This window comes from Hakea prostrata, chromosome 9 (genome assembly GCF_041222555.1).
Source record: "Hakea prostrata isolate BN-2017 chromosome 9, UWA_Hpros_2, whole genome shotgun sequence".
NCBI lineage: Eukaryota > Viridiplantae > Streptophyta > Magnoliopsida > Proteales > Proteaceae > Hakea > Hakea prostrata.
This window is the reverse complement of record NC_142608.1, coordinates 9,379,068-9,406,615: the sequence shown is the minus strand read 5'-3', so window position 1 is coordinate 9,406,615 and position 27,548 is coordinate 9,379,068. Positions and strand designations below refer to the sequence as shown.

Here is a 27,548-nt window from a genome sequence, read left to right as displayed (position 1 = left end):
ACATGGTCCTACCATACAACAGTAGTAGGGCCCACTTAGACATATTACTTAAGAAAAAAATTGAGAATTTAGTGGATGGGATCCCACTACTATAGTAGGGCCCACTTAGACATATTACTTAAGAAAAAAATTGAGAATTTAGTGGATCCCAAATAAGATCCCACTACTATTGTGTAGTTCAAAACCATCAAAAGAACACATTGTACATTGTTATTCTCTAAAGATGATCCAAACTCAAGAGGGGATTATGTAGAGGAACGGGAGCTTCGTATCCAAAACCTAGTTGGTCTTATCTTATAGCCACCACTGTTTCAGAAGCACATCTACTTTAACCATTTATATGAACGCTTGGTTAAAGCTCTCCTTATAGCTCAAAGAAGTGAATCACAAAGAAATCCGTTTCTGCAGGAGCCATGTAAATATTTCCATCCTTTTTCCTAGAATGGGGATGCTATCCATGAAACTTAAAACTGGTCATTGACCTTTCCCTAATAGTTATCCATCTTTACTCAAAAGACAAAATATAATTAAAATGCCGGATTCATTAGTCCAAAGGTTTGAATATTATAAATAAGAAGAAAACAAATACAGCTCAATCTTCAGAAAATAATTAACAATGTACAAAATCAATAGGTAGGTAAAGTAGAAACTGTCAACTTAGTTGAATAAGTGCATCAAACACAGCAGTAAGCTCCAATCTCCTGAGGGGCGTTCTCTTCCATCAATGCTGTATCCTACGGCTAAAAGGAAATTCTTATACGTCATCATCTATTGCACAACAGTTAGTAATTCCTGCATTTGATAGGTCTGAACAACAATTGATCTCAATGGATGTTAGCGATGGAGGTCCCATAGTCACTGGTCTCCACTTGGGTGTTGGTGGTCAGTAGCACAAGTTTTCCTGCTAGAGCTTGAGCAGCGGAAAATAAGTAACGGGAGGTACTCGATTTAGGAAGCCAATACAGTGGATAACTTCAGAAGCTCTACTCTTGGCATACTGTTCCCAGGTGGCTTTTCTATTTTCAAGTCCAAATATGTGAGACTTGAATTAACTCTCAGAATGGTGGCCACTTGATTGGTCTCGTTCTTCATCACCAGATACATCATGACTGGCCAGATGACTTCGTGAAATTACAGCATCTTCAGATGTGATTGACAGATCTTCTTCATCACCATCACAATCAGAACCACTGGATATCTCCTTCGAAGGAAGTGATAATGAAACTTCAGCTGTATGGCCAAAAGAAATTCTTGTTTCAGGTTTATCTTCACATAACATCAGCAGATCATTGGAGGACGAGCAATGGCCTTCAACTCCACCACTATTCAAAATCTCTGAAAAATCAACTGACGTTCTTTCATTGGGCACGTGAGAAACCAATCCATTGGATCTAAAATGCAGTGCACTAGCCTCTACCACATTGCCCTCATCAGGAATGGAATATGATGCAATGGATCTTCTATTATCTGGAAGAGGTTCACTCTTAGAAGCGAGGCTGTTTGGATCATCAGCTACAACTGAAGGATTAGGTGCAGCTTCTATCTTACCTCGACCAGAATCTCCACTGCCAGCACTCAACAAGTCATCTTTAGTTGGGAAAACTTCATGAATTTCTTGAACAGGCAAAGAAATTGGTTCCTCATCCGTGTCAAAAAGGCTTCCAGAAATTAATGCAGAAGAAAAATAATGTGATTGGATGTCTGAGGCCTGAAAATTTATAGCATTTTCTGAAGAAGTAGGTGGTACCTCCACAGTCCCAGTAGCCTTTTCTGAAGTACCAACTTCAGTGTTATCCGCTGCAATGGATGCTGCAGAATCCTGCAGAAAGATACACAGAAATCTCAACTTAAGCAAAATAGGAACAAACAAATACATCTGATGTTGACCCAGGAACCATTACAACCTTTACTGAGTGATGAGATTTTCCGATTATGACTCTACCCAGACCATATTCAGCAAAGAGAAAATAATAAACTTCATGACCCAAAAGTCACATTATTATGTAGGCCAAATACAATGTTAACTTTCGAATAAATTAAAGTCAACAGGATAAATTCAAGAAATAAAAAGTAAAAAGGAAAATGTAGGTCTTAATTTTGACCCCAAGTAGGGCCCATTGAAGTGAAATAAATTATTGCTATATGAGGACTTGTGCCTTGAACATTAGACTGTCTTCAGGCTAGTGAATACAACTGACCATTTTTTTTTAATCACATTTTTGTATAATTTTCCCCCCCCCCCTTTTTTTTTTTTTTTGGGTTTTAGAATTTTCAGGTTGTTCACAGTATAGGAATGCAGAACTTTGTGATCTATATGAATCACAATATCCAGGTTAAACAGAACTTTTGCTTTAGCCTTTCCTAGGAATCAACTAGAAGTTGCAGATTGTCTTCAAATTTAGCAAACTAACCAGCTCTCCACGAATTCGTTCACTGTTGGTGATGTCGCTGTCGACAGCGGTAGACAATGATGAATTCTCCTTATCATCTGCATTTAAACAGGAGAAAATAAGCCATGTAGCCAAAATTAGTGTCTGCTTTCAGTTTTTTCCTTTTTCTTTTCATCTCCTGATCATTGAGTAATAATCACAACGTCATGGTGGAGTTATTAACACTTGAGATCACCTCAGCTCTTGAAAAACAAATCACAGTACCTCATCCTTGGGGAAAGGGGGAAAATGGAACTTTAGGAGAAGAAAATTTTTCCAGAGTACCAAGTCATCTCTCTCTTAGAAGAATGTTAACCCAAGAGAGAACAGAACAAAAACCATCAATGGGTTTCAATTTTCAGGACCAAAACCAAAAGATGTAAAGAGAATCAATAGACACATATAGCAAAGAAACCAAGAGGATTTAAATCATACAGAATTTATACGGGCTGAGAAGTGCTGCCTCAAGCATTGCTTTAAAGTCTAAAGCAGCAGACACCAATGGCTCATTTCCCTCCTGTACAAAAGCCAGTGAAATAAAAAAATTAAAATAAAAAAATTAAAAAAAAAAAAAAAAAAAAAAAACTGAGTAAAATCTAGGAACTCATTCACAATTACACTTTTTCAAAATAACAATTCAATGTCGAATTGTTGATGATACAAGTTAGGTGGAAGAGGCAATACAATATAACTATTTGCAGAAGTAGACAAAACAACAAATCTGATGTTTTACCAACTTGCCTTCCGAGATGATTCTTGTTCTCTCCCGAATAAATCTCTGCTCAGCAAAGCATCAGAACCAGGGGGTCCTCCATCAGTGTATTCTTCTTGTCTTTCTGTTATGTTGCTGAAATTAATCGACTCTGTCTGTAATATCAAATCCTCCGTGTCTGACAGAAGACAAATAACCCAACAACATACAGTGAAAAACCCATAAATCTTGATATCAGATTTATGTACCATAACAACAATAAATTATATTACCTTTTAAACCACAGCTATTGTCATGAACATACTCTTCAGAACCAATTATATGTGGGAGAGGATCATGAACTAACCCGGTCTTTAATAAGTATGCAAAAGACAAAACAAGACAACACAGACATTAACATAATATTTCAACTAATACAATTAGATAGATTCAAGCAAACACTCCCAGCAAATCAGTGTCAGAAAGAATATTTGTTGAGGACTTGCGGTGAAAGATGACAACAATCACTAAAGAAGGGTACACTTCATACTTCAGCATAGGTGCTCATCATTTACAAGCTAAGACTAAAATGGTTGAAAAGGATTCTCTAACAATAAAGAATGTCATAGATACTACTAAAGAAAAATATACAGATAAATATGAGAGTTTCAAGGATGATACTGCAACAAGTATGACTTTAGAAAGATTAGAATACAGCAGGATTCTTGGAGCCTACCCCATTAATGAGAGAAGTCTCAGAGTCGGCTGAATTTTAATTTTTTTACAAGAACTACAAGAGAGAAAGACATGCTATTTGACTGGAACCTTCTAATGAGTTCATCAGCAAATCAAGTATAAAAATAAGCACTATTAAATTTGTTAGAATTGAAACTTCTTCTCTAAGTCTGGATGCTTATCATATCCTAACTCTTTAGAACATCCAATAGGAAGAACTCTGATTTTCTCACGATTTTCTAATCATGTCAACTTGGCAGCTCTGGTCTTTTATGCAGCACATACTAATCCATGTGAACATTTTCTTAGTGAACTTTGGCAGAGGATAACTCCATTTTATGTAGGGGGAAATGCTAGAGTCAACAGTAAAGAATTTCTTCCAGTTTGTAGTTTGAAACTCAAACAGAAAAGGTAATTATAAATTTTGACCATGGAGAAAGCCACATATGGAATGGATATGAAATTCTATTAATTCCTGTTTTCTCTTTCCTTTGTTTTCCTTGGGGATGTCAAAGCTCAAAAGCCTTTCAGCTCTTCCACAAAATGCTAGAATTAGGCAAAGGGATGTACTAGCTGAAGAATTTGGACAAGAATTCTCAAGTAGTGGCTAGAATGGAGATATGCCCACCATGAAAGTGAAAAATCAAGCTGCTGACATAAGTATTAGAACAAGTAATCTAAAAGATTAAATTGCAAAGGGGGAAGCTTGAGTAGAAAATCAAATGACAATTGAAAACAAAACTGTTGGGTTCTAGAAAACATTCTACTGATTCAAGTATCAACAATCATTGCCATCCGTTTCCAGATGGGGCTAGTTTGGAGGATATAGCTTTCAAATCGATGAAACATTTATTGTCCCAAAAGTGGCCAAGCAGTTTTTTAAAGTACTCCACAGGGAGTGCTGCAGATAGAAGAAAGTTCCCAGTGAACTAAATAACTAATGCTACTGTGCAGTTACACTTAACGCTTTGAATCAATTTTCATTATTCATCCATTAGAAGGAACAGCCAGAACCATTAAAAAGATTATCTTCCTTACTCAAGCAATAAAAAGTTATCACATTTATTCTCGTTGATAGCAAGTGTTAGGAACTTCTAAGGCACCTTCATTAAGATTAGAGCCTATACTCATATAGTATTGATTAAAATGGAAGTAACTAGTTGCAAGCATTGTAAAGGAGAGGTCCTTCTCCATGTGTTATTTTAACATAATGGATCTTGGAAGAATTATAGTACATTCAGATTGTCTGGGTTGATTCCAGCTGTTGCATAGAAATTTACATGGACATACTTAAAGACATGTATAGAGAATATTCCCTTTTCCTCAATTTTAAGCAAATCTCTATTAAATATTTGAGGAAGAGGTTGGAAAGATTCTCTGGAACAAACATGCTACAACTTCTTATCCTAAAAGCTCAGGCTGTCAAGTAGGAGCAACAACAATGTATATCAACACCCCCTGATGTAGCTTGAAGGATGAAAGAAATAATTGGGCTCATCAAGCCTAGCAGGCCATCAGTATCAAGCCAGTAATTTTGTTTTAGGATGGAAGGGAGGTTCATCCATTTATGAGCTTAAATTCCAGTCCGTTAAGTGTTTGTTCGATAAGTTCTGAGTAAGGGAGGACAGACAGATCTCTTTTTTTATCATTTTTTTCAAAAGATACTAAGAGAACTTTCCTTTTATGCAAATACTGTAAAAGGCCATACACCATGAGTGGGGTTCTTTTTAGCTTTGTTTCCTTGTCTTTCTTGCCTATAACATTCTGTGTAATCGTAAGAGACCTAGAGTTCAAACAAAGATTTCAAAAGAAAGCTTTAATTTAATGCCATTGTGCAATCAGAAGAAGTGAGACATGAGATCGCTTATGGTTAGTGAGAGACAAGTCAAGCCCACTGATGAGAAACCTCATTGATATCTTGCACACACACCCTCCTTTTTATTCTCCTTTCTTCCTATTTTCTTCACAACTTCTCTTCTTCCTAAGTTTTTATTTATAAACCTACAACAAGCTTCACTCTAAGATACCTAGATCATCTATTGTTCTCTGTTATTTCTGCCAACATCCCATAAAAGCCTGCTTCGTCAATTCTCAAAGTAATCTGATATTGGAGATACAAAATCAACTCCTGTGGCAGCCTTGTTCAGAGTTCTACACTTCTACTGCAGCAAAATTCAATTTCCTGCGACACTAGTAGTCAAGATATCACCTAACCAACACTTAGAGATCCAGGCGTTTTGGTCAACCTGGGTGCATTGCTCATCTTATTGGTTCAATCTTGATTTTGACCCTCTCCAATGCTTTGGATCGCCAGGGCACTGTGACCACTATGCCTGCAACTCAAAATCTATTAATCAGCCCAAAGATTTTGTGAGCTGTTTCCCTGCTGATACTCTTCTTGAAATGGTACTTTAAGGTCATCCACTTAACCTGTGAGTATGAGTTTCTATATTTTAACCTAAGAGTTACCAGTTCAATTATCAATCCCTTACACCTTATCCAGAAATCATCTGTGGCTGAACTTCTGCAGTGTTTAAGAGAGCCTTCCAACCTACCTGCCACAGTAGTTTGAGACTCATTGGCTTTCAGTTGAGACTGTTAGTTGATTTACAGTTGCTATTTTGGGAGTGGTTCTATGATTCTAGTTCTGGCAATCAGTTGTATCTGTGACTTCAAGTGCAGTTATCACAGCATCTGATGCAGTTCTGTTGCCTTAAAAGGAGCCTCAGGTGTTGGTATTCCATATTCCTGCCTACCCTAGCACCAGAAGGTGTACGATAGGTGTTCCTACACTTCCACCAAAATCATTGGCCTTAGGTTTGTTAGAATTGAATTAGCCTATTAGTTGTTTTGTTTTGGTCACTGTTGAAGCTGTAATACTAACATGAAATCGAAAGATATGATCATTTGAACGGTAACTCAGGTTAACAGGGTCTTTCTATTATTTGTTTTGGTTTGGTCACTGTTGAAGCTGTAATTCTAACATGAAATTGAAAGATATGATCATTTGAACAGTAACTTAGATTAACAGGGTCTTTGAGAAGGAGAGAAGACTCGTCTCTTTGCAAGCATATTTCTCAGTTTAGATGAACCCGAAATCTAACTTTCAGCTATCAGACTCCAGAACAGGAATTCTGCAAGTAATCCATTGGGTTCTACTTTATAAGAGTAATATTTTTGGCCAACAGTATGTACCTGAGTTTTCATCCTCTCTTTTTTCCCTTCATTTTGTTTGGGTTTAAGCCCTGTATATAGCATGTACCGTACTAATGTATATAAAATAAAACCAGGATTATTTTAATGGCAATAAGCTTTGGGTTTGGTAATATATGTGTTAAGCATAGTTATCAGGGCGCCTAAGCAAACCAAGGTGATTTAGTGGGCTAAAATACAAGGTGACACCAAGTAGGCAAGCAAGGCATCCAAGGTGCCCAGATTGACCAAAGCACCTGGATGCCAAGGCACCTCCTAGGTGACACCTTGACAATTATGGTTTTGGGCCTTTGATCTAATGAGCTTTCATTATGATGGACAACAATATGTGTAGAAGACAGGCCTACAAAATTAGTTGTGTCTATACTCTATAACTCTTTATTTTAACTGTTATTCAGCATTTTTGTTAGGCTGTATTATGATTCTATAAATTCAGACCAGTTCAGAGTCAGTTTCCTTCATCATTCTAGTTTCCTAGTTAGTTTTTGTTACTTTATTAGTTAAGGATTGGTTTGGAGCTTTCCTTTTTTGCATCTGAATATGTTCTGGGTCATCTATATAAGTTCCCAATGGAGTCTAGCCTAGTACACGAATTTGGAAAATGAAATTTTGGCTCGAGCCTCTTCTTTATTCCATGAGATGAAATATTATGTCAGCATGAAGCCAATATTGATGTATGAGATTCCAGTTAAGGCTTGGTGGGATACTTAGTCATGTCTCTTCTCCATCAGTCCTTAAGCAAGTATAATTCTTGCTTTGCTTATGGTATTCAGTATCCAAGGTTCTACGTTTCGGTTTTGGACTTGGTCGAAGGATCAAATCCAAAATCTTTCAACCAAATTTAAATTGAAACCTATACTATTAATTGCAAATTTAAATTGTCAGTTTCCATGGATAGATTAAGTCCTTAAACTAAAATATTCAAACCAGTATTAGATTTAAAAAATCAGACACAAAAGGTACCCTTAACTTTGAACCCAGGTTGGTAGTGTGCACTGTATATTCTCTAATATGGTCTTCTCCACACAAAGTTTGGTACTAGAACATATAAATCAAATACAACTTATATATATATGTAGTAGGAATGAATAGACATCAAACAATAAATTATTTCAGAGATCACACATAATTATTACAAAATTAGAGACAACAATACTAAGGACTGAAATAACTTGTAAGCATGCAGACATATGGAATCTTACATTAAAACTAGAGGCAGTTGAAGAGGTTCTGTTTCTTTTCTGGGTGTGATTCCAGTAGGAACTCAAGCCAAGAGAAATGGCCTCTTTATATCTTGGCAAAATGTCGTTTTCATAACTCTGAGCAGGAATTCCTGCTGCACCCAACCTTCTGGTATCTTCGGTCGTCTCACCAGATACTCCATCTTCCTGAGATATTCTCTGGACAACAGGATATTAGACCTCTTAAATTAAAAAAAGGCATATAAATTTGATTGCCAGCTCAACAGTTGTAAGCATCATCCACTTATAAAGCAGCTGTACTTACATTATATGTGGACTGATGGTACAACAGACTTCGGAAAGCATGCTGAGTGTTTTTCATGTCTTGTTCCACAATGCAAGTCTGATCCACAAGCTCATTTATTCCCAAAGTAACAGCATTTGCTTTACTTTCCAGCTCCTCAGAAAATTTCTTCAACCAATTCAAAATCTACAAACAAATTATTCGTCAATAGAATACCAAAATAATTACCCGAAGAGTATTTTAAACCTCCCGCAAGAACGGGGTTTATAAGACCATCTTTCGAATCCTTTGTTGCAAACTAAAAATAAATAAATCGATTGTCGATAGAGCTCAAATACCTCGTTTTGGAGACTCAATCGTTTTGTGATCGAGTTCTCCATGGAAAAATGAGATCTTTCGGTTAAGCTCTGGTCAAATTGGATTAAATAAAAGAGGAGACATAAACAGTCAAATAAAGTTCAATGGATCATAGCCAAAAATTCGGAATAATTGCACAATGGAACTGAAAACAAAAAAGGAAAAATGAATAAAGGAGAACACCTGAGAAGATCTCCTTCTTGGTTTGATCTCTTTAAAGCTCTGACAGATTTAGGGTTTAGTTAAAACCAACTGTTTCAACGGTTCTTTTTTGGCGGGTGGTCTGGAAATGCAAATATTGCTCGATTTGCTCACTTCTTCTCTAGTCATGTTAACTCTCAAACCGGTTCGTCTCCCTAGGGTTTCTCTCTCTCTCTCTCTCTCTCTCTCTCTCTCCTCTATCGCTCTCTTTCTCTCTCACATTTCCACTGAGGGTCATCCTTGGAGCTAAGGGAAGAAAATTCACCACCGGTTCTGGATCTGAAGCCCATTGAGCATGGGCTGACTCCAAGTCAGGCCCAATAACCTGGCCATGCTGGCAGCCACCCAAAGACCCGAGGCATTTGCTTGACTTGGCCTCTGCTGTCTTCCTCCTAATTTCCAACTTTTCATTTTTTGGAATTGAAACCAGCTTGTCGGCGGGTTCACATCCTCTACAATTCTCACCCCATGCAATTCCTGTAATTCCTATCTAGGATTGTGACATGTGGCAATTAATTATCCAACAGGCACAATTAAAACCCAACTAATAATTGAATATAATAAATCCCTAAGGGGTGGGGGGGGTCACAAAGGGGGGTTTGGGGGGGGGGGGGACAACAAAAACCCCCCCAAACCCAAAACAGGGACGGATTAGGAAGAAAAAGGGAAACCGAAACCCCCCAAAAAAAAATTTCACCCAATTCAATAATTTTTTAGGTCCAACCCCCTCCCCCCCGGGCCAAACCCCAACAAACCCACCCCCCCCCATCTCTTCCTTTCTTAAGACTTAAGTTTAGATTTTATTTTTTATTTTTTATTAGATTCAGTTCCTAATTAGGTTCTAATTTTGACTTTGGATAATTAACTATCACGTGTCGCAATTCTCAATATAAATTATAAGGAATTGCAAGGGGTGGGAATTATAGATGATGTAAATCTGCTTGTACGCACATTGACTACATCCTCAAGGCTAGTTTATACTAGTCCTGAGGGGATTCAAATTCTTGACCTCATAGTTACGAGGTGTTGGTCTAATTTTCACCCTTTTTTTGCTCCTGCATTGACATATTTCAAACAATCCTCATTTGACACGTATAGCTATAAGGGTGAAAAATTCCAGTCGCTAGGTCTTTCTTTTTTGGGTAGAAAAGTCGTTAGGTCTAAAACACCATGTGTCACAATCTGAGAGCTGCATGACAAATACCTATATAACAGCAAACAAAGATCGTGATTTGCTCAAAACTGTTAGAAGATATCTATTTGTGTGGCTCATCTCAAAGTGGAATAAAAATTTGACTAAGCCAATATTTCTTAAATCCAAAAAAGTCTAGTCCCCTCAATACTGATCTAAATATTTAAATATTCATTAACTATTTCTTATTCTCAATTTTATTTTCAAGGTCACTTCTAAAGAGAGCAGTGTCACTGCTGACTCCTTAATTTAGTAGGCATTATTCATGTCATATAGATGTTCAATATTTCCTCATTGTGATCAATGAATGTTCCATTTCTTTACAAATGCTTATAAAAAAAATTTAAAAAATTAAAAAAATAAAAAAAATAAAAAAAAAAAAAAAAATAAAAAGCAAGTGTTTTTACATAAGAACAGATATGTTTTCATCCACAAATAAATTATTTTTTATTTTTATTTACAAATTAATTACCATTTTGTCATCTCACGTAAATCTATTAGTCTTTGATCTTTTTATCATTGCCAACTCATAATGGCAAAGTGGAGTACATAGTCAACGAAGCCAAATAATGATGGGGCCATGGATCCACTCAAGTGACTTGTTTCTTGGACGTGTGTGTTTGTGTGTGTAGCTAGAATTATTTGATTGTGACTTTTAATCCATTTAATTAGCATCAATCATGTGTGGTTGGTGAGAATTATTAAACATAGTTATGTGGATTAACAAATTAAGAATGAGTGGTTAGTGAGAATTATTACACAGTTATGTGGTGGATTGTGGATTAGCAAATTATGAATGAGTGGTTGGTGAGAATTATTACACATATTTATGTGGATTAAATATATAAAAATATATATAAAATATTAAAAACCAAATCTCATCATCCTAATCATGTGGATTCACTCCCCTGTAATTTGTGGTCCCTGTAATTTGTGGTCAACAGTGGTCGAGGGAGCACAAACGCCTGGGGAGACGATCCATAGTCATAACTCAGCCCATGGTTTGGAGAATATAGAGGTTTACATTTGTGGCTGCTTATTCTTTTCCTTGAATAAAGAAAAAAAATTCATTGTCAAACCTAGAAGGGTGAAATGAGGGTGGGAAATGTACAGAGAAACAAGGTTTAAAGTATCCTACGATACGTATCTATATTTGACCCAACCGATATGATATATCTCGATACATCTCTTCATTAAATTACACTAAAATATACTAGTCAGAGCGATACAATACTCGATACAGGATGATACGTCTCTTAAAATAACTTGACCGATACGATATTCGATACGATACTTTAAACCTTACAAAGGAACGATAGGGAAAAAAAGGGGAGGTGTTTAATGTAGACATCAAGATATGATTTTTCATGGGTTTATAAATCTAAAGTAGAACATCCATCTCCTAATATTCTTCACCAAAAACAGCAATGAAAGCACCAAGACATATGATTTTTCATGGGTTTATAAATCTAAAGTAGAACATCCATCTCCTAAAATTTTGTTCCCACCAAAAACAGCAATGAAAGCACCAAGAACCAACTTAGTAACCGTATCACACGTAAAAGATTTCGAAAAGAAACTCAAAAATTAAGCCAAATCTCTACTAAAACCAAAAGAGTCCCCCAAAACCAAAGTGGCTGTTTTCCATTTTATGTTAACTACAAATTTTTTTCCCCCTTGATTAATTATTCAAGCCATGTGCTAATCATGTTGAAATATTCCTACATTCTCTCAATGAATTTTGTTTTTCCTTTCTTCTTTTCCAATTAAAATGTTGGTTAGAAAAAAGAAAACCATCGTAGCTAGCCAAACATCTTTTTAGGTTTCCTCAGACAAGAAATATCAATCAAAGCTTCACTTTTCATTGGTGGTTGGTGCCCGTCGCATTTGTCTATTCCAATCACCTGCTTCACTTCTATACTGTGTTGAATTCCGGTCTCTGAATTGAACTTTTGGATAACTTTTATATAAAAATAACAACATATGCCAATGATGGGTTAGTAAAGTTGTTATAGGCCTAACCTCCCATGGGGGGTTCACACTCAATTGGCGGCATTAATTATTTTAAAGCTCCAAAGCTCCCTGAGGATGTAATTGTGGTGCGCGCAAGTTTCGTTTACCCAATAAGTAAATCCTTTTTGAACTCTGTCCCTCTCTCTTACATTCATGTATGTTGCAAACCTTAAATAATTAAGTAATAAAGGAACTCACTTTTTCACATGGAAGACTAACATGGCAAGTTGTTCATAAAAAGTAAAAACACAAATTATGGCATGTCCAAATTTTCCCAACTAGAGAGGGGACCTTTGGTCACCAATGTGGATGGTGACATGCTACCAATATTTATACGTTGAAAAGAATACTTGATTTTGAACTTCACATTTGGAGAAGATGATAAGTTTATGGTCCATACAAGTCCCTTCCATCGCTAAGAAATTCGCTAAGAAATAAATCTCTCACCATCCATGAATTCTTCTTCCAATGGCCCATAATTTATCATATGATTTTATTTTTTTTTGAATATGACATCTGTATCATTTTCTAGGGTTCAAACTCTTAATATTATTTTCGATTCAGTTTCGAATTGATAATTTAACCAGGTCCATGATATTTGAATATGACATCTTTTAGGGGTTTGTAAATAATTACACTTCTTGAATTCTTTTTAATTATATTTACATCCCTTATTTTTTTAAATTATATATTAATCGTACCTCAATTGTTAGAATAGTAGGATTAAATAAGGACATAATATTACTGATATTTTCAAATTTCCTTATTACTAGCTCTAATTTAACTTCAAACCCATTTCATAATGGCTTTCCTCTTTATTCTTTAGGTGAAGATAAATTCATTTAGAGATGCATGAAAAATGCATCAAATAAGATTTACATAAATCCAATAGCCATGGATTGGAACTTGGTCAATTACTCCTTCTAGTAGATGTAATTGCCTTTCAATTAGAGAATGGACAACTAAATTACTCTCTTTAGGAATGAAAGAAGTGGAACAAGACCAAAATGGAAAAGAAAGATGACGTATATTGTTTATTACATTGAGCACTTCATAAGGAGATGCAGTTTGACGGGAGATCATACAAACAAGGCTTGATGGTCAGTCTCCCCATTAATAGCAGATCAACTCCTTTGGCAATAGCTAATTAAGAGTAACCCATCTCTAATGGCTAATGCTTCCCCCTCCAAAGGTGATGAAAAAGAATATGGGAGAGATAATGTTGTAGTTATTTTTTATTCATTATCTCGATTACCAAGCTCAATCCACCCTTAGACTTCGAAAGAGTTGCATCAACGTTTAGTTTAAGAGTTCTAAATGAGGAGGAGTCGTGTGGTCTTAATAGTATTTCTCTTGGGTAGTTGAACTAGTATGAATCTGTATGATGTACTGTGTAGTCTCCTCTCCAGTAATTAAACCCGTAGAATATGTTATATAGTCTCCTCTAACTTCTAAGAGGAAGTAAAAAAGGAAGATTGGTAACCTACAACTACTGATTTTAGGTAAATTTTCAAATTTTCTTTTCATTTATAAGAAGCTTTATCAAGTACAATTATGTCTTTTTTTTAATTTACCTTATTATTATTATTATTATTATTTAATCTTCCAACCAAATTCCAAACGTATCCAAAAGTAAACGTAAAGAGAAAGAATAGAAGACTTGGAATGTACAATAGAACTACTTGCTTGGTGTGGTGTACTTCTAGGTTCTAGCACAATGGATGACAGCTTTTTTTTTTAATGGAGGAATATAGTCCAAGAAAATCTTGTGTTCAATCCTCTTTCCTTTCACATCTCTCTCCTTACCTCTCTCTTCCCCCCTTGGACCTGTGGGGTCCTAGTCAACATGATTGGCGTACAATGCCCTAAAAAAAGAGAATTTGGACCACAAAATACAGGGGATCACAGGGTAATGGTGTGGGTCCTACCCCCTCTTAGTTTTTTTTTGTATGTGAGCTTCACCCAATTTTGTGATTGAAAAATGTAAGTTTGTGCTCCCGTCAGGACACCTTTATCCTGTCCATTTCCTTGTAAATATGTGACATGTGTCCTAACATTACATCAAAAGGTTGAGGTCCATTATGACTTATAAATAAATTTCTACCATTTGATGTGATATTGTGACACATGTCATACATCTACAAGAAAATGGACTGGATAAAAGTCCTACCGAGGTGATGATTCAGATTAAAAAACGAGGTTTTTTTTTTTTTTAATCTAAAGTTCATCCGGGTCAGCTTGTGAGCACCACGATTACATCTTCAAAGAGCTTTTACATAATTAATGTAAAAAAGAGTTTTACCCCTGATCCGAAGAGGATTCAAACTCTGACCTCCTATGTTGAAGCGTTGATTTTTAACCATCTGAACCACCCTTGTAGATTAAAAAAAAGAATTTCGATTCGAGACTTCTTGCTTGGCATTTAACACGTGCAAACATAAGACCTCCGACGCGTCATCTGTTTTCACGCGCTTGAGTTTTGCCGTAGGACTCGTAAGTCGTAACATACATGGCGTTCTGAAGGTGATAAAAAATAAGTCAAGGGAGAGTAGGAATGGGAACTTCCTCTTTCTTTTGGAATTTTTTTTCTTTCGAATCTTTCTGGGTAGAAAGAGAGAGAAACAGAGACTGCTTGGCTTGATTCCGTTGCCTTTCTCGTTCTCTTCTTCTTCCTCTTCCTCTCGTCCACTGCTTCAATCCTTTTGAATTCGAAGTAACGCGGGCAGCAACAACGAGCAGCATGAACGAGAAGGCCAAAGTCTCTAAGGAGCTCAATGCTAAGCACAAGAAGGTCCTTCACTCTCCCATGCTTTCCTCTGGTTTCTTTCCTAATTTAACTTGAAATTCATATATCCTGTTCATTTCCTCATGAATCTTGTATTACTTATTTTCTACTGGCTTTTTCTTCATCCATTTGAATTACCATGTTTCTGGTCGGTACCTTTAAAAACTTTAAATTATTGCAGTTCATGTACACCACAGTTGATCGTTTTTCTCTTTCGATTTCTGTTTATTTACCAATATCTAGATCCGCAAAGAATTTAAGTATCACTCGCTAGGGTTGTTACCTGGGGGAAATCCTATATATGGACAGTGAGATTGGTTCCGGCATCCAAGTTTCAATTTTCCCTCCTCTATTTGTTTTTGCAACATAAATCTCCGAAGAAGTTTGATTCTGAATCATCTTGATCGTGAACAAATGGTTTCCATGAAACCTGAAGCGTTCTTTTTGATTGTTCATTAGTTCATTGTAGAAAGAATGGATTTTTTTTTTTCTTTTTTGTTTGGTTCGGTTGATTAAACTAGCTCGCCTAGGAGTTCTTGTTTTGAAGTGGAGCTTAGTTCGTTCCTTTCGCGTTAACATACTTGCCCTTTTTCTGACTTGTTTTTCTTCCAAAAGAAAACTTGAATGAGAAAAGCTTGATTATGCGATTATTAACAAAAATTACTCAAACCTTAAATGAGAAAAGCTTGATTATGCGATTATTAAAAAAAATGACTCAAACCTTAAATAGATGATCATGGGGAAAGTGGATTATGTGATCCTTCTTTGGTCTCTGAAATCTCCAGTATTAAACTGTTAAGCCAACTGGATGCCCTTGTACTAATCAGGCTTTCCCAAGTTGCTTGACTATTCTATCTTCAGTTTAGTATTCATAACACCCATTTGTTTCTTAACACTGGTCAATCTGCAAAAATGAAGCTCGGATGCACCAAAACCAATCAAACATAGTTGTCATGGACTCATGGTGTCTAGGCGACCCAAGGCATTGGGAGTTTCCTAATTGCAGAACTCTTTGGGATTCCACAATAATGAAGAACCATATATAGTTGTCACAATGTCGGAGGGGGCCTAGATACAAGGTGGTGGGCATATAGGCAGTTGACAATCACGGAACCAAATATATAAACCACTGGTTTAGGTTTTGAAGGCAGGCTCAGTGGAGTTAATGTATTTCAGGCACATCAAATGTATAAGAAGCGTCGTACTTACCTCTTAAGCTTTGTGAGTAAGAAGAAAGATTAAATAGAAAACCTACAAGGTATTTGATTCTGGAAACTTGAGAGTCCTATTTTTTAATTTCAATAGTTAAAAACATGCCAACCTATTTATTTATTTTCCTTGCATCTGGGAAAGGTGACCCTCCCTCCCTTCCTTTTTTTGGTTGAGGTGGGGATTGTCACTAGTCCTTGCTCCTCTTCTTGTGAAGATTTATTATCTTGGTTGGTTGAAGTTGGTACCGGTAAACAATCCCAAGATCTGTAACAAGGGCTAATTAGAGAGAAGAAGAAACAGATATGAGGGAGAAGAAGAGAGAACAACTGAGAACAGGTTGGGGCGATAGAATTTGTGTATTCTACCGTACCTACAAATATATATTTATAATAAACTGAAATAGGATTATAAAAAGAAACTCAGACTCAATTATAACTCATAACACTTAATTAAACCTAAATCTTAGTAGGAAATTCACTTAGACTAGGACACTAATAACCATAGACCCAATAAGGAAACCACAATAGGGTGACTCCCCCTGTCGTGTTACATCATATTTACTCATTATCTCTAACAGTACCTATAGGAAACTTTCTTAATGTAAAAACAGATACAACTTAAGTCTAATTTTAATTAGGAACTGAAGAATTACTTATGGAAGGATTATCTGGCTATTCTCTCTTGAAATTGCAGATAAAGCTTGTTTGCAATAGGAGACAATTTTTTCTGAACTTCTCGGAAAGCATCACATGGACAAAGCTGAAGCCATAAAAAATAAAATTATTTGAGTGTTCCAATAAGTTATGACCTTAGTATCTTGAGAATAGAGACATGATAGGTTTTAATTTTCTATGATTAAAATAAATAAGGCACTGTATAAATTTGTATCCCTTTTGGAGGATTAAATGATGAAGGAGAAAAACACCTCTCCAGTAAAATGTGAACTTATATATGAAAAATGCATATCAAATACAAAGATATGCAAAACAATGCACCCAGTCATGAGGCTTCTACTGTATGGTGTGGGGATGGTCATAATGTATGGAGACTTACCCCTGCTTAAGCTGCGAGGCTGTTTCTAGACTCGAACTCACACTTGGTCACTGTAGAGCGACCTTACCATTTCTCCAAGGTTGCCTTCCAGACTCAAGGAAAGATATACCATATATTGCATATGCTAATATTATCGATTATTTCTTTCCTTAAAAGACATGCTTAGCTTTTATACTCTTCCTCATTTGAAAATTCAATATAAATGCAAATGCTACACCATGATAATGCAATTGAGAAGTTGCATGTGTCTGGTTGAGCGGCTGAGAAAAGCATCTTATCTTTATGATGGGTTAAACTTTGATCATGTATCTATGTGTATGTTTCCAGATTCTCTTCATGACTATTTGAAAATAAAAAAAAGCCACCTGTGTTTTGGCTAACTTTCTTTTTTTAATAGTCTTTGGGTAGTTATTGATGTAATGGTGGTAGTGATTTTTCCAGAAATCACAAGTCATTTTTTTAAAAATCTAAGCCATCCATTCCCATACAGATTTACGACAGTGCACGGTAATATACACATGAATGGAAATAGACAGGATGCTTGCCAGTACATAAAAAGGAATTTTAGTGAATTAGACTCCAATGTTAGTACATGGCCAATCTAGACTATGTCCTCTTTATCCAACAGTCGGGATGTACATATCATCTTTCCAAGTGGCTGAATAGATTCTTAGAGACGTTCTGAAAAACACCATACTGTTGTGATAATTTATTGTGTCTTTTTCTAACCACTATTTAATCATGTTTTCATTTGCAGATATTGGAGAGTCTTCTCAAATTTCCCGAGAACAAAGAATGCGCTGACTGTAAATCCAAGTAGGTATTTAGAAGCAACGAAGAGAATGTATGAATTACATTTTGGTATTTTTCTTTTTGTTGGAAAAAATGTCTAAATTTATTTATCCCACAAAGACATGCACACACACACACACACACACACACATTGATGTGAGATGCAGCACCAAGGTTGTCAAAATAAAACTGAAGCTGGAAACCGTTTCTGAAACTTAACCGAGGCAAACTGAATAACTTCAGTTTGGCCTTGGTTATGTAGTGTGAGCCCTTTAATCAGGTCCCGTTCAGTTCTGGTTCTTATTCAAAAACTGCCAGTTTGAACCAGAAACGACTGAATAGTTTTTTTAAAATCTCAACTCTAGTGGACCTTTCGTATTCCCCTTTATTTGTCTATTATTTATGTTTAGTATCTTATATTTATATTGAATTAAATGGGTTCACTATTTAGATATGCAATTGCAAATGTAAGGCCCTTACAAGATGGGATTGAATGACTTTCAAATTTATAAGCTATTGGGAGTTTAAAGACAAACCATAGAATTTCTTTAGCAAACTGAATAGTAACCGAGCTGTATAGCTTAATTTAGTCCCTAATTGGAACTGTTTTTAATTGAAACCGAACCTAACCTGCTGTGGTTTCACTTCTAGAGCCAATTTGGTTTCGGGTCACATTAACATTCCATGAAATCAAAGCAAAACTGAGCCTAATGGCTGAAATGGGGCCAATTGACGCCCTTACACAACAACGTAAAATTTTCTCATTATTTTGAAATCTCAAAATCTCCTTAAGTTTCTTGTTGGTCTACCCATATGGATGGATCATACTGAATGATGTTTTTCCCCATGCAGAGGTCCCAGATGGGCAAGTGTGAATCTTGGAATCTTTATATGCATGCAATGTTCTGGCATCCACAGAAGTCTTGGGGTTCACATATCAAAGGTGGGATTTGTTTTCTGTAACTGTCTATTTATATTTGGATGAATTTTAACTGTATACTTTGTGTATATGACAACATTGGAAATTCTCTTGGCAAGCATGTATCCTATGACCATTCTCATGCTTTTTTGTTAATCCTTTTGAGGAGAGAGATAAAAAGGTGAAGACATTTTTGTGAGGGGGCATGGGCTACCTGCTTGCTCAGAGAACCCTCTTCCGTTCAATAATATGATGGAGCAGTGTAATAAAGATTGGGGTTCTTTTTCTTTTTGGTTTTGCTTGTCTTGAATTTGCCTCTTTGAAAGTAAATAGGTTGTAGAATATGCAGTAAATTCTGATAAAACAACATTTTCTTTGATGAAATATCTGGAAGGAATGCTTGCCATATCTGCCTGCATGCCTTTTTGCTATGACGCTCAGGGTTAGGGAATAGTGGATTAGAATATGTAGTTTCATGAACAAATGCTTTAAGATTTGGTATCTAGACATTAGGTAGCTCTTAATGCTGGGTTATATATAACCCAGTCTCACATGCCTTGCTTAGCAGGTGAGAGGAAGATGGGGCTGGACTTAGCCAAACTTGGCTGTACAAAGTTTGCCCCTTTTCTCCCTCGCATTTTTAAAGGATTCAATCTTTCAATGCTTTGGTGTTAATGGCTTACTATTTAAGAGGACATCTCTAATAAATGATGGCCATTTGGGAGATTCAGAGATATTCTCACAAATAGCAGATTGACCATATCAGTTATCCTCATGGGTTTAATTCCATGGACCATTAAGGAAAGAATTTATTCACTCACAATGGTAAAGACAGTTTCCCTTTCATGTATAGTTATTTTTTATCTGTAATAAACATTCTGTTGATCTTCTTTTGTACAGGAGGGCATTGAATCTGGCAAATGATTATATTAATTGAACCATCACTTGACACTCTAAAGTTCTTTTATGTTCATGTTGTAAATTGGAAGTTACTATAACTGGAAGTTTGATGTAGCAATATTCTTTTCAGATTCTTACTGTGGTATGTGCTGCAGGTTCGGTCTGCAACGCTGGATACATGGCTTCCAGAGCAGGTTGCTTTCATTCAGTGTGAGGATTCATATTGTTGCTAATTTACAAGTACCATATATCCCATCTGTGCTAGGATTGAGAACAATCTAATTCATTTTAGCATTGCTTTTACTTCAGCAATGGGTAATCAGAAGGCAAATAGCTATTGGGAAGCAGAGCTACCCCCAAACTACGACAGAGTTGGGATAGAGAACTTCATTCGAGCAAAGTATGTTTCTAGAATGATCACTATCAAGTGCTCTAGTTTTGCTTAATGCAAATCTTGTGCTTGTTTACAGGCTTAATGGTACTCATCTTCTAGATGGTAATGAAATCTGTCAGGTATGAGGAGAAAAGATGGATTCCATCAGTTCAGACTTTATCTGCAACAGAGGCGACGATTTCTGCGAATAAGCACAGACCTGGGGGTAGATACAGCCGTGGATCTAACAACAATATAGATCCTTCATATGAGGAGAAGAAAGACACTCCACCAGCTACTAGGAGCAATCCTTCACCTGCTACTAGAAGCAATCTCTCTGCTGTAAAAAGTAGTTTGCCCGTGAAAGCATCCAATCAGGTGGATTTGATCTGCATGTTTTTATTTTATTTTTGGTTGCAATTGGGAGAATTATTAACTCGAACACTTTTTTAGTGATTTTTCTCTTTGTTTGCATTGGGGGTGGGGAGACGACCTTGGTTTTCAGATTTCACATTCTGGCTTCTACCTATTTTTGTGTCTAGGTCCTCTGTAGATTAAACAAATTGTGGGGCAACGGTTCATGGTTCTTGGGTGCTGTTCTTACTTCAGCAATGGGATGACTTGATATGTATGGAGTTTTTTTGTTGTTTTTTTTTTTTTTGGCGGGGGTGGGGGGGCATTTTTTTTTTTTGGGTCCAGGTTGAGACAGTGACTAACTTATGAAGGTATTAGGTTTCATGAGATCCATGTGAGAGAAGTGTGGTAACGTTAAAAGCTGGAAAACCCAACGTTCCCCCTCATCCCCACCCCTCTGAAAAAAGGGAAAAAATTAAATTGAGAAGGGCTTCTATAGATTTAAAAAAAACTTGTCTTGGACTTCATTGAAGAAATTATATTGAGAATCTTGAGTTGACCTGAGAATCAATTATTTAGAAATTGCAGTTATAATTATAACTAAAATATTGTGCAATATTGCAAGCTATGAGAAGTTATATTTGCAGTTGTTTATTTGAAAGTTGAATCATGGCTAAAGATCAATTTGTCCTACTCATTCTGAGTTTTACTTAGTCATATCACCTGACAGCTCATTTTTTTTGTATTGTCTGTAATGGGTTTTTACTCAAATCAGTCCATAGACTCTATGTTGACCCGATTGAGTTCCAAGTTGAAGGAATGAACATGAGTAGAATAGGAGATGAGAAAACCATTGCATCTGTTTGCAGTGATAGCCTTCAATACATTAACTAGTTAATGCTGGTGGCTTGGCATCTTGCAATTTCTGGGTGCCAGAGCATCATAAAATTAGAATCTAAGGAGGGATCAGCAGGTTCACAACGATCTATATTGGTCTTTAGGTTCAAACTTATTGATGCTCAATTTTTATTCGTTTGATTCATCTCATACTTGGGAACATTTGGTTGTTCTGCTGAACGTTATTGGATTGTTGATTTGCTCATGAGTTTGAATTCCTTGTTTGTTACTCTTCTTATAATCTCAATAGGACTGTGAAATTTGACAATGAGATCCATTCATAACTCACGTGACACGGTTTGTAGGTGTCCGCTGATCAGAGATTGGAGCCACCTGTTGTGCAGAAAGAAGAACCAGTTGTCTTGCATGCTGAAACAACACCAGAGGCAGTTACTGCTACAGCAGTTATCTCACCTCCAAAAGTTGATTATGCCACTGATCTTTTCAGCATTCTCTCAATGGATAGCCCAAATGAAAATGGCACTGGCACTTCTACCATTGATGATAATGCATGGGCTAGATTCCAATGTATGTGTGTGTAGCTTAAAATAATTCATAGCAATAATGCTACTGGTTGCGAACCCCTCCTACCCCCCAACCTTCTTCCCTTTTCCTTTGAAAGTTCAGTTTTTCATGTTGAAAGTTGGTGTTATGGGGTAGATCGGCTGTCACCTTTTTTGAACTTACTTTGGGCATCAAAACTTGCAGCTGCAGAAGCATCATCCACAACAGAAACAATCAGCTCTACAAAGAAAGTTGAAAACAAGGCCTCATCTACCTCTGGAATTGAGGATTTATTTAAAGATGCCCCAGTAGTTACGTCTGCTCCAGTTGATGTAAAGAATGACATTATGAGCCTCTTTGAAAAGGTGCATTGCATTTTCAAAATGTTTGCTGACAACATTTTTATGTTCTTACCATGGTTGTCTAGGTGTCACTAGTCATCCAGGCGCCTTGGTCACCTTAGATGCATTGACCATCTTAAGGGTGTCACCTTCTTTCTTGGCCCCTTCGATTGCCTTGGATTGGCTAGAGACCTGTGGTTTTTATGTACGACACTTTCTGGGAAGCCAGCTAGAGAAACTTGGGAGGAAGACCTATGCACTTAACTGTCTTAAGCTGCATATTATTTGCAAAAAGATTGATTTATATCCTTATAGTCATGAAGACTATTTTAAGCTTTTATTAATTTTATAGAGGGAACAAAGATATTCCCTTACCCTTTAACCTTCAATGTTTTGCAGTCCAACATGGTGTCACCATTTGCTACCCATCAACAGCAACTTGCGATGCTGGCACAGCATCAGTCCCTACTTATGGCTGCGGCAGCTAAATCTAATGTCAGGGCCCCTGCAGTTCCTGGCAATAATCAGCTTCCAGGCCCTAATGGCAGTCATGCACTCGGCACCAGTTTCCCTATTCAAAACTGGGCTAATGTTTTCTGTCAAAGACCTGGAATGACAGCTCCAGGAGTTGGACACAATGGGTTCCAGAACCATATGCCGGTAATTCTGTTGAAAGGCCTACTTGACTGTTGAACAGCATTGTGTCAAATGAATCTGGTACTTAATTTGCTTTGTTGCTCTTGTAATAGGTGGGAAACATGAGACCTGCAAGTACAGCAGTGAACTCAGCTCCCTTTCCATCTTACAGGTAAGCTCCCACCCGTTGAATTTCGTTACATTTTATTGGCTTCCTTAGCTGTTTGTTTTCATAGTTAGGAAGTCATCAGTGTTAAAAAATGGTGATATTTTTGGATAGCATGAATGCAACTCACAGATTCCTTGATCTTCATCCTCTATTACAGCATGTATAATATGGGATCAGTTGGCCCAACCAATGGAGTAGCTGCAAGTAGTGGGGTCAATAGGCCTTCATCGGCAGCTCCTGTCTCTTCGGTCAATCCTACCCGATCAACGAACGATTATGATTTCTCATCATTAATGCAGGGAAGGTTTCCAAAACAATAGGCAGGCAGTCAGTAGTGATGAAAAAGAATTGTTTTGTCTTACCAGACCAGGCTACAAAATTAACACAAGAATATAGCCTCCTTTTGGAGAGGGAGAGGAGAAAGAGAAAAAAAAAAGGGGGGGGGGGTGTTGTGTTTAGATTGCAGTATTGGGGTTATAAGCATTTTATATATACAGTTCCAGTTTTAACTTATTCTTATATTATCCTTCTCCCCTTAATTTCGGAGGTGGCTTCATTTGTAGGTTCTTGTATTTGGAACAATAAAAATGGGGTTTAAAATTGTGTAGATTCATTTGTTCCATTTTCCATTTAAATAGCATAGTTCATACTTATCCTCAATTTGGATACCTAAAATAGGTATGGTTTACTTTTCTCCGCTTAAAGCAGATAAAGATTATACATTCTAATAGTGTTGTATTGTGCACTTAAAATATGTAACGTAGAGTCTCGGTTCTAAAGTGATTTGAACTCTTGACCTCTTGAAATGTTGGTCTTTAGCAAGTGAGCATTTCCTTTCCTTGGGTTTGTTTAGAAGGCTTCTTTGACAAGAAAAATAGTTGCCCAAAGGAAAAGATAAGAAAAATAGGTTGTCATATGAGATTATAGAGAAATTTTCTATGTTTTCCCTGTATTTACTCTTACTCCTTTTCAAAATTTTCCCCTCTAATTTCTTCAAAAAAGTCAATTTTTACATTTCTTCATTAATATTTTAAAATGGCAATTGCCCTATAAAAATTGTCTATGAAGGAGTTAAATTATTTGGATAATTAAATATCGATCTCTCAAAACTGAAAATTAATTACTTTTTCTCATTTTCTATTGTTCTTCTGATCAAATAAATCCAGACATCTGAATTCTTCCAATTCCCCTTCATTTAAGAAAGAGAAACCAAAAGAGCTGAATAAATTAATTACATTTGAATATTTTTCAAGCAGCAGTAATCTAGTAGATACAAGGAAAATGCTAAGGAATGGATGTGATGAAGAGAGAAAAGTGTAGATGGAGGAAGAGTTCTCTGTGGCATGTTGATAGAAGTAGGCAAAAATAAAAAATATTTTTTTTTTTATAAAAACAGAGAAAGCAAGTTTTAAATGGTTTGATTTTGTGTTCAATGAAGTCATACAACTAGATGTGTTTGAATTTCATGTGGATGGAGGATCCATTAGAAGAGATTGTCACTTTTATCAAATAAGAGGAGAGATAAGTGTCATTATCTAATCAAGTACCAACTGCATGAACATCGACTATAAGGGGTTGCTCATAGCTTTTGTAAAATTTGAAGGATAACCCATATAAAATGGGCAGTGTTGAGAGGATGACATCTTCTTTTAACTGTCCCTTATCTTTATTTCTCAACAGGGCTTTTTAAGGTGGAGATATTGAATTAATTGATCTTCTCAACAGGGATTTCCCTAGATATGTAGTCTTCAACAAGTGAGTGAAAATCATACATTAGTTCTTATTCAAATAGGAATTAGTCTTCTGCCAAGAAGAACAGTCATTTGGGTAAACTTCTTCTGTTCAACCACTCATCTCCAAGACTAAGAGACACCTGACAATGATCCCTGAATTAGTCGGTGTGGATTGCGAGAATTTTGCTTCAGTGCTGCGTAATAAATACGAAAAAGTAGAAGTAACGAGAGGAGAGCAAAACCAATTATGCATGGATGTTAAGGTCTCTGTCGTCTTCTGTTCTGATTTGGACTCCAAAACCATCTCTCTTTCACAGACACTCTTAACTTTAGCTGACTGTTTCCAGTATGGGCGCCGTTACAGTGGTTTCAGATTTAATCAAAATCTGACAAGTGGGCATCCCTTGTGAGTTCTGATTCCATTAGAATTAATAAGAAAGAGTTGTTGGTTCGTGTTCAGATTTGGTCAACTACTAACTTATCACAAGCAGCGAATATATTTTCCCAAACTGATTGATTAAAAATTGGTGGCTGTGGTGGGGTGCGCGGTGCTCATTTGTAGTAGTTGGATGTAGAAATTTCAAATATCACTTGGCTGCTGGTGTGCTCTTGTGAGAAAACTCCAATTTATTCAAACATTTTCAAGGAGTGAGAGCGATATCTCTTTTGAATAATATTGTTATTTCCATGGTTTGAGATCTTTGATTTGTTGTATCCTTCATATAAGTTTGCAAGTAATCAATTTCGATACTTATTGTGCAAGTTGGTCCTCATAGTTTGAAAACGCTCTATTTGATTTTAGAATTTAACCTTTAAGGTCGGTCAAGGTGATCCAAGATTTAAGTTAAGATCGGAAGAGAAGCGCGTATTTGACTAGATCAATTTGGCATGGTATTAATGCTTTACAAAATATTTTTGATAAATGTAAAGCAACAACATGGAATTACTGATTGTTTTGTTGTTTAGTGAGTAAAATTGGAGTAATGATTAAGCTTTGTTGAATATGGTTTATGTTTAACATTGTGTTGTTGATGACATGGGTCCTGCTCTCCGGGGGTCTGAGGAGGCCGTCTCAGCAGGGGGTGTGGGGCACTATCCCCATAGTCTGTAGAGGGTCTATGTTTTTGTGGGTCTTGGAGTTTTCCTATAGTTTGGACTTGAGCCAATGATAATTATGGCTTAGGGTTTCTAAGCGCCTATATATATATTCTCTTGTAATAGAACATTTGTATGTAATTGTTTTCGAGAAGAATATAGTGAAAAACCTAATGTTGAACGTAGCCTCACATTGAGGTGAACCAAGGTAAAATTCGTATTTTCTTTTCTTTTCTTTTTTTGTCTTCTATTAAATTGTGTGTATTGCTCTAATCCTAACAAGCTTGAATGTTTTACTTAGCCTAACCCGGCTTAATAAGTTAAGTGTCAATCTTTCCTCTCGTGCTCACTCTGTTTTGTTCCAAGAGCGATAAAACAATCTCGGATGCTAACTTGCAAGGAGGGGCCCTCGATCCGGTGCAACGGTTTGGCCTATTTCCGTTCCTTGGCTTCGGAGTTATGCTCTCAAGTTGCCTAGATGAATTGGAAAAAGCATTTTCTTTCAGTTAATGGAAATTTATTACCAAAAAAAAAAAAAAAAAAGTATTCAAGTTAAGATCATGGTTTAAAAAATCTCATCCAACCCAACCCTATTGCAACACTATTTTGTTGTATACATCTAGTACGAAATGAATTGGAAGAAGAAGAAAAAATTCACCACTAAAAATCTGAAACCTTCTTTGATAATGGACACCTCTAGTTTCTCGGTATGATGAGAGGAAATTACTTTAGAACAAGAGAATAATTACTTTAGGAACAAAGGCCGGAGAACAATCAATGGCAACCAACACATGCAAAGCCATGACATGGCTCGTCTTTCTCCTCTTCTCATATATTATCAGTGAGAATCAAACACTTTCACACCTCACGAGATCAGAGAAAGACTTAAATTTGGTATTTTCCATTTTAATTAATGTGGGTCCTTAAGTAACTATTATAAGTAAATTACACTTAATTTATACTTGATTAAGTAAAGTTGATTCCAACTCAACAAAGGTACGCTCTTGTTAGTTTTCAGCCTTTCAGGCCATGCCACCGCCCAAGAAATGTGAAACACATCTTCTTTCTCAAGTTCTCTGAAGACTTTGATTTCAAGTTAATTTTTGGATTAGAGACGATGTTTAGCTGCATTTGACCTTTTCAAGTTTTAAAACAAGGTTATGCTGACTAAATTAACTGTGAAATACAAAATGTTGGAAATTAACGGAGCCATATGAGAACTTAGAAAAGAGTTGCGTATGCTTTCATCTCCCAATACCAACTTCCAGATTCCAAGTATACTTACCAACGTAATCTTTTGGTCCATCAAGGTTAGCTTGAAGCCTTGAATAGTCTAATTCTGGTCAGCAAAACTACAACTAAACCTGGCCACAAAATTTATGGTTATGATCACGTTGACTATTTAAAAGGATTTGGGAGTGACCAAGGCCAAACTAGCAAAATTTTTTTTTTGGGTAGAAAACAAGCAA

At 36.4% G+C, this 27,548-nt stretch overlaps 2 protein-coding genes across 6 annotated transcripts; one reads left to right on the top strand and one right to left on the bottom strand.

Annotated features, from left to right (window-relative positions):
• Nucleotides 1–539: 539 nt before the first annotated feature.
• LOC149004541 (uncharacterized) lies at nucleotides 540–9,311 on the bottom strand. 4 transcript variants are annotated; one of them, XM_089168967.1, is made up of 10 exons: nucleotides 9,094–9,311; nucleotides 8,892–8,960; nucleotides 8,575–8,739; nucleotides 8,271–8,468; nucleotides 3,414–3,492; nucleotides 3,171–3,319; nucleotides 2,865–2,946; nucleotides 2,412–2,488; nucleotides 1,549–1,819; nucleotides 540–1,467 (listed from the first exon to the last, which is right to left on the bottom strand). In XM_089168967.1, the coding sequence occupies exons 2-10, from the start codon at nucleotides 8,931–8,933 to the stop codon at nucleotides 1,049–1,051; spliced, it is 1,482 nt and encodes a 493-aa protein (XP_089025093.1). In that variant the 5' UTR covers nucleotides 8,934–8,960; nucleotides 9,094–9,311; the 3' UTR covers nucleotides 540–1,048. The 4 variants fall into 4 exon arrangements, with proteins under 4 accessions (XP_089025093.1, XP_089025091.1, XP_089025092.1 ...); XM_089168968.1 differs by lacking the exon at nucleotides 540–1,467 and having other exon boundaries at nucleotides 1,566–1,658; nucleotides 1,748–1,819; XM_089168965.1 differs by having other exon boundaries at nucleotides 540–1,819.
• Nucleotides 9,312–14,864: 5,553 nt separating this feature from the next.
• Nucleotides 14,865–24,248, top strand: LOC149004540 (ADP-ribosylation factor GTPase-activating protein AGD5-like). Of its 2 annotated transcripts, none has more exons than XM_089168287.1 (11): nucleotides 14,865–15,107; nucleotides 18,124–18,186; nucleotides 19,011–19,101; nucleotides 20,133–20,187; nucleotides 20,287–20,377; nucleotides 20,491–20,728; nucleotides 21,907–22,129; nucleotides 22,310–22,470; nucleotides 22,846–23,106; nucleotides 23,196–23,254; nucleotides 23,409–24,248. In XM_089168287.1, exons 1-11 carry the CDS (start codon nucleotides 15,091–15,093, stop codon nucleotides 23,569–23,571), a joined length of 1,422 nt encoding a protein of 473 aa, XP_089024413.1. In that variant the 5' UTR covers nucleotides 14,865–15,090; the 3' UTR covers nucleotides 23,572–24,248. The 2 variants fall into 2 exon arrangements, with proteins under 2 accessions (XP_089024413.1, XP_089024414.1); XM_089168288.1 differs by having other exon boundaries at nucleotides 14,960–15,107; nucleotides 18,124–18,182.
• The last annotated feature ends 3,300 nt before the right edge of the window (nucleotides 24,249–27,548 follow it).